Genomic DNA, 7,462 nt, shown 5'->3' on the forward strand with positions numbered 1-7,462 from the left:
TTTAATTTGTAAAAACAAAAATCAAATTGCCAACTCAAATTATTACAACATAGAAAGTGCACATTTGACCGATATTATTGGTCAGTAGCTAACGCAGTGTTAGAAGCAAATATAAGAAAGAAAAAGGGTATAATGCATTACAAGTTGTTCTTCTTGCTATTTTCGTACAAGTCTTCATTTGCCTCAAGAATGAAAGGTGCATTCGAATTTAAACCACACAAAATGAGCAAAGTTCAGTTCCTCAGTATCATTCCAATACGATGATAGCAACATTTTAAATGTTTGGTCGTTAAGTAGATTACTTACAAAATGTCATCTCTCCAGATTTACGAGAATTTCGCTGAAAGAATCCACATTGTCCAGATGACAACTAGGACATGTACATCGCACTTGAAGCTCCTCACCAAGTGAACTGCATGTCACTTCCAATTTAGAAGACTGCTTGTTTCTAGTTAAGTACATAACACAGATGCTCCAATTATGCTAATCAATTAAAATCCTTTAACTACATTAATTATACAAAGATCATGCGAACTAGAGTAACTAGTTCTAAAATTTGGGAGAGGAGCGATGCACAGTATCTTTGGCAATAAAATTTACGTTTCTTTTTTTTATGTTTTATGAAATTAACCGAACGACAAATAGATAGTGACCAGCTGGATGTTGGTTGGTTATACTCATGTATCACTCAAATTTGCCTCCTATAGTTTCTAGGCTACAACTTAACATGAGAAATGCCGAAATAGATTTTTTTTATTGACGGAGCATTTCTATCATGAACCATTCCCATTAAAATGACCGAAGTCAAGTGCAATTGTGCGTCGTCAAAGTAGTGCTCTCATGATGATGAAACACACCCATAACATGAATATATTACATCACCTCTATGTTAATGGATAGCGATTATACTTTTTCAGTAGTTAATTTTTAGATTTTAGGTTTCCTTAACATATGAAGAAGGGCTACCAAAACTATTAAAACAATTGAATATTTGTAAGGATATATGGTCAGATCCAGCAATTCTTTTGTTTGCATGACTATCATGCCCATCAAAGACACCTTTCTTTCACAATCAATCAGTTGCTGCTGAACCTGCAGGTTCTCCGTAACTTGAGAAAAAGGTAATCTAAAAAATATAATGATAGGAAAGGAACCTAGATATTCAAGTATTTGATTCTCAACTTACGTTCTTATAATTTTTTGTTTCTGCTTGGTATTCCTCATTTTCTTTAGCAATTTGAGATATTACCTCTAACAGTGTACTTTCAAGGTCACATAAAGCAACTTCAGCATCATTCTCTTTCATTATTACTTGTGATTCATCTAAAACAATATCAAAGTGCATCCTCAGTTTCCAGGCAAAAGATAAAGAGCTCAATTGTATAAGGATACGATACGTTAAAATTCAAAGATAAAGAGCAAAGAAATGAGGATGTCTAACTACTACAGCAGATCCAGGAGGTACCCATGGGGTGAACAGGATCATCAATGACTTATTAGAAAACGGGAGGGTGGCGCGTGGTGTACATGTGATGAAAATTGCAGGCATACATGGAAGTGTGTGCTGTGAGCCAATTTATGCCAGGGGTTTGTTACTGACTTTTCGCTTTACTAGGTGGCAAGAATAGAAGAAAGTTTAAAACTGCCTAGGATCAAACAGTTTTAAAACAACTTGAAAGTAGGCAAAGAGGAGTGAATGCTGGAAGAAATCCTCACTAAAATCAGAATAAAAAAATACATGCACACACGCGCATATATATATATAACAATTTTTAATGCCAATATTACCTATAAAACACTACGTGTATTAAAATTTTATACTAGTGGAATAAAATCTTATTTCATGTTTACTATATCCATATCTTCTGTATTGAGATTGTATACCAAAAAAGATAGTAATAACTATCAGCAGAAATTTTGGACGAGAGAAGTTTTCTGAATTAAAATGATTTACAAATGAGACTACTGGTTGAGGTCACTAAAATGAGTACCAAAAAATACAATTTGGTTCTTCTTGTCCAAACATGGTAAATACACTTTGTGACAAGGAACCGAGACTAATTGTAAAAACTAGTCTCATCCTACAAGGCTACAACACAAGAATCTTGTGTTTATGACTTGTATTTTTACATATAAAGCATAGATTATAACAGTGAAAAGAATAACAGTACCTCTAGAAGCAGTGCAATCTACTGCATCAATGTCGCAAGTAACGATGCTTTCTTGAAATTTCCTGCATTTAGTGAGGGATTAATGACTGTGGTAAATTTCCATTATGAATGGTACATTTCACTAATGCACTACATTCTTATCAACGCGAGGAACCTTATCTTGCCATTCATATGAAGCATGTTGTGGAAGAATTGCTCACTGCAAACACACATGGAAGATTTGTAGGGTTATTGAGGCAACAATTTAACTTGGAAAATGGTGAAACGAACACAGGAGAGTGGCGACGTGTTACCGCAAAGCTGCTTCTTCACACTTTGATCACGAAAGCACAACATACAAACAAAAAGGTCCAGTGACAAGTTATAGAGCAACATTTTTGAAATCTCATAGAACGGTGAGAATGAGTAATACCTTGAGAGTTTCCAAATCAGATTCAACGGCAGAGATGTGATCTTTAATTAAAGATACTCTTGCCTGCAAGTTCAACTGAACTGTATTAAAAGAAACTGAGAGAATAAGAAGAGAAAGAACTTTCCGAATTGATAAATTTCTCTGTAAGAAGTTCTCAGAGATAAAAATAAGAACGTAAAAGTTCATTTTAACCTAGGGAAAAAATCATCTCAAATTTTTTCCTAAAATTGTTACAGAAAAAAATTGATTAAACAGGCAGATTAAGCATTAAGTAACCTCTAGCGTTTGATTAGAAGCTTCACTCAACATCAATTGAACTTGGAAGCCGTTGAGATCCTGTTCGACAATTTCTTTGCAGCGCTTGGCCTTTTCCAGTTCCTCATAGACCACGCTGAGTTCCGATGAGAGCTTCGCGATTTGCTTTCTCAGAGTCACTACTCTTCGTTCTTCGCCATTCAATTTCAACACACACAATAATATCATACGCACATTGTTATTGTTCTTCCGTCAAATAGAAAAATTGAAAACGAAGCGACAGAAATACCTCCATCAGATTTCTCAGTCGCGAAATTGCGGATCAGGCTCAACAGTTGTTTCTTCGAATCGCTTCCCCTTCCCGCCATTTTCTACCGAACCTTCAGCAGACCAAATTTAAACGCTCCTCAATTCTATTTAATTGTAAATAGACAATATTCTGAACTAAGTTTTACCTATTTAATTGTAGTAGACTCTTTTTCTTTCGGCCAATAAGTTTGTTTAAGCATATATTTTATAAGTATGTTAGGTTTTATGAGAATCAATGGCTATTCGGTTATATCCTATAAGCATTTTCTTTTTCAACAAAGCCTCTAAATAACATAATTTTTTTCCTTTTTTATAAAAGCTTTTATGTTAGGCAAAATAACACATATTTATTCTCACCTAAACAAATATATGTTTAAGCATGACACTTTATGTACACAAATTTAATATAATAATAATAAGAAATAAATGTTTATTTATGATTCTTTAACTAGTCTAATTTGTATGGTAAAGATTTTTTTTAACTGAATTTTTAATACTTTTGTACTGGTCAAGAGTGCTAAGGATCTCGGTCTGAACGTTTATGTATGGTCAGCTCGGTTGTGCAAGTTATGCCTAGCTCGACCTGGACTGGGTATGGGCCCAAAAGTTTGTTACGAGGTCAACCTAGGTTTTCTAGTAAATCTTCGTAGGAAAGGTAATTAAAAATAACAGAAGAAATTATTAAATTGGTTGATGAATGTTATTAAATACAAGAATAGCTGAATTGGTTGAAGTATATTGTACTGAACCAGAGAGTTGGGCTTAGTGCTCAGGTGATCGAACATCGGCACCTGTGTGGAGCAGGTCGGCTCGGTGGTCTGGTCGAGTTAATGGGCCACGTAAGTGGACCCCAAGAATGCGTATGTCGAAACCTGTATATATGCAAGACCTAGTTAGCGAGAAAGTGCATGTGGTGTGTATAGTACATTTGGGTCTAGCACAAGCAAATATCCCCTGAAGACGCCAAGGCCCAAGAGCGCTAGGGTTTTCAGGGGTAGGCAGCATGCATGATACGTAAAGACTAGAGCGCCTACAGTGACAAATGGGCCCCATGATGCTGGTACATGAGTTGGTACCCTGGCGGCCATGCTGTTAAGATTATGCACTCCAAGGAGGAAGATTTCTGTGTGGTTGTTACACTAAGATTGTGTGACATAAAATAGAATGCCTTCCCATCAAACCTACTGATGGAAGAGGGTCAAGCTCAACCTCCCATGAAAGACAAGAGCCAAGCCAAGAGCGTCTAGAGCCAAGTGAAAAGCGTCTAGTGCAAAGGGGAGAGCGTCTAGTACAAAGGGGAGAGCGTCTAGGATCAATTACTAGGTCCATGGCCAAGCGAATCCATGAAGACTTGGACCAAGCTACGGATGGAAGAGAGAGCTACTTGTATATGCTACATGAAGGCCCACCAAGAGTAGCTTAGTATTAGTTGTAGTGTAAATAGCACAAACTTGATTCCATGAGGATTTGACCTAGATTTGCTAAAGATTTGCTACGTTCTAGAAGGATTCCTTCACTAGGGCCGGCCATGTGCCATGGTTTCCTTGTGATGTCATTTATATTTCATTTAGATGGCATTTGCTTATCATTAGGTTTACCTTTATGGTCCTCCTTAGCCTATAAAAGGGGGAGCCAACATCATGTATTTTCAAGATTGAATAGAGTATTGTTATGCTGCCAATTTTGTGCCATATACTACTCCTTGCCTAGCATGTAGGTTTTAATCTTCACTTCATCACCTTCAAAGGGGCTGGCCGAACCTCCCCAATTCCACACTCTTCATGCACCTTCAAGGCACCCATACTTCTTAGGAAGGCCTTGCTCATCTCATCCACTAAGCTTCCGCAACTTTCATCTCCAAAAAGCAAAGAAGAACTCATAGGAATGCCATCACCTACATTCACTCGAGATAAGGTTCTTGTGAGGGAAGGGTTGTTACAATGAGGTAGCCCGAAATAGTCTATAAAAGGGATTTGTGATCCCTGGTAAAGGTACACCATTTATAAGACTGAAACTATTTACTTACTCATTGTTTCTTAGCTTAGTACTGACTTGATCGTCGGAGTGCAATCAACAGGTAGGGCCCCATCTATTTCAAACGGAGCTGCTTTACAACATCCCAGGGAAAAAGCAAATTCCAGCAGAGGCAGACAGAGTCATATACTGTTCCCAGAGTCAACCAGCGACCAAGTCAACTGGCGAGAACATATATTATTAAATACAAGTAAAAGCAGTTAAGAATGTTTGTACCCGAACGTAACAGGTGCACAGTGAACAAATTATTGTTGAATGATATTATTGTTGAATGATATTATTGTTGTTGAATATTATATTTTGGATTTTGAGATTATATTCTCATTGATTAAAATTGTTGAAGGAATGTCTATAAAAGGGGCTTGAGACTCCAAATAAAGATACACTTTTTTGAATACTCTAGATTGAAACAAAATTTGTAGTTTGAATGCTCTCACTGACTTGATCGTCGGAGTGTGATCAACAGGTAGAGTCCCATTTGTCCCAATGGAGCAACATCTCGGAGCACCAATTGGAGACATGTCAGAAGAGGAGCTCGCCCATTCCATCCAACCGAGATCAACTAGCGAGAACATTTAGCGTCCGATAAAACTTGATCCTATCCACATTTGTGTCTGAGCACACTGCAAGATGAGAAACACGAGGCAAAGACCGTTGGGATCTGAAGGAGGTGAGGCCCTAGCCTTGCAAAAAATTATGGAGATCATGAGGGCTCCCCAGAAGGAAAACAAGGAATATCGTCAAGAGCAGGAGCGAACCCGAGAAGAAGCCCAGGCAATGCAAGAGCGACTACGGGAGGAGGCCCGAGCCGATCATGAGCGCCTTCAAGCACGCCTTATGGCAAAGATTGCGGCCTCTTGAATGACTATGGAGGAGAATGTGAAGGCCAATGAGGAGTTGCACATGACTAATGCGGAGAAGCTCGCGCCAACAGGGTCGACGTCCTATCTGGGAACGTTCCCCAGATTTGTCGTTGAGGGACAACCTCAAGTCATTCTCCCAGCAAATTATGGACAAGTTGGTGCCACCCCATTACATAGCACCCAAGGTCGCCTTGTTCACTGGTGTAGAAGATCCTGAGAATCACCTAAAGGCGTTCAGGGCTTTCATGATCCTCTCTATAGAACATGGGAGCTTTAATGTTTCAAATCCATGATGAAGGTTGAAGTTGTGCTGCTTTTGGTTTGAGTTTAGTTTAGGGTGTTTAGAATCTTTGTAAGATCTTTCCTAGTCCATTGCACAAGCTTGCTCAATCTGTTTTGAAAGAGAAAAGTGTTTTTCTAAGCAAAGAGAAAAAACAACCGGTTGAAATCTCGAAATAATTGGTTGTTTGTCACTTGGCTTGTTTGAAGGTTTTAAAACTGTTTTTGACTTGGCTAAGTAACTGCCTAACCAATTCAGTCGGTTAAAACGACTTTTCAACCGGTTGATTATGACATTTCATAACAGCTTTTTGAAAACCTGTTAATCTGTTTTGGATGTGAATCAAAACTGTTTTGACTAATAAATGATGCTTAGAATGACTAGTTTTGAGTGCTATAAATATACCCTTTCTTTAAAAAAAATTTACAGAAGTTTTATATCAAACACAGTGAGATTGAGATTGATTTGAAAGAAGTTTTTCAAAAATTTTGCAAGATTCTTGAATAGTTGTGCACTGGTTCAAGGTCTGATCATAGGAGCTTTCTGATTCTTGTAAACTCAGGTGTAATCTGTTCCTTTCATGATTCTTGTATTTGATCATTCATAAACTTGTAAGTGTGTGTGAAATCTTGTAAAGTCAGAGGTTGTTCTGGATATAGGTGTGTGTTTGCAAAAAGGGTGAGTGGTTCTTGTGGTTTCAAGATCATCTCTTTGTGGTTGTGTAAGTTGTAATCTATGAGTGATTACTAGTGGAACCTAGTGATTGTTCTGGGAACTGGATGTAGCTCAAGGTTGAGTGAACCAGTATAAAATTGGCTGAGTAAATATCTCTCTCTCAAACTCCTCATATGACTTCCTTCCCCTAGTTCTCCAGAATGTTTAAGGAGCAGTTCTCGACGAATAAGGTCAACCCCCCAGGGTTGTGTGACTTGTTCAATGTTAGACAGAGCAAAAAGATATCGCTCAAAGCATACTTGAATAAATTATGTGCAGTCTCGATAAGACTTCAAATGTAGGATGAGGAGATGGTAGTCGCCGCTTTCGAACAAGGTATGTTAGCAAGCCCTTTAAGTGACTCGTTGATCAGGAATTCGACAGAGACGTTATCTGAGGTACACCAGTGGGCTACCACCCATAT

The 7,462-nt window shown here is 38.0% G+C and overlaps 1 protein-coding gene across 2 annotated transcripts; it reads right to left on the bottom strand.

The window, feature by feature from the left end:
• Positions 1 to 114: 114 nt before the first annotated feature.
• Positions 115 to 3,307, bottom strand: LOC137824037 (uncharacterized). 2 transcript variants are annotated; one of them, XR_011083206.1, is made up of 9 exons: positions 3,128 to 3,307; positions 2,860 to 3,029; positions 2,584 to 2,646; positions 2,465 to 2,484; positions 2,326 to 2,370; positions 2,172 to 2,233; positions 1,187 to 1,323; positions 307 to 1,092; positions 115 to 182 (listed from the first exon to the last, which is right to left on the bottom strand). XR_011083206.1 is itself a non-coding variant. In XM_068629459.1 (8 exons), the coding sequence occupies exons 1-8, from the start codon at positions 3,204 to 3,206 to the stop codon at positions 928 to 930; spliced, it is 741 nt and encodes a 246-aa protein (XP_068485560.1). In that variant the 5' UTR covers positions 3,207 to 3,307; the 3' UTR covers positions 115 to 927. The 2 variants fall into 2 exon arrangements, 1 of the variants encoding a protein (XP_068485560.1); XM_068629459.1 differs by having other exon boundaries at positions 115 to 1,092.
• Between the last annotated feature and the right edge of the window lie 4,155 nt (positions 3,308 to 7,462).

This window comes from Phaseolus vulgaris, chromosome 8 (assembly GCF_000499845.2).
Source record: "Phaseolus vulgaris cultivar G19833 chromosome 8, P. vulgaris v2.0, whole genome shotgun sequence".
Classification (NCBI taxonomy): Eukaryota; Viridiplantae; Streptophyta; class Magnoliopsida; order Fabales; family Fabaceae; genus Phaseolus; species Phaseolus vulgaris.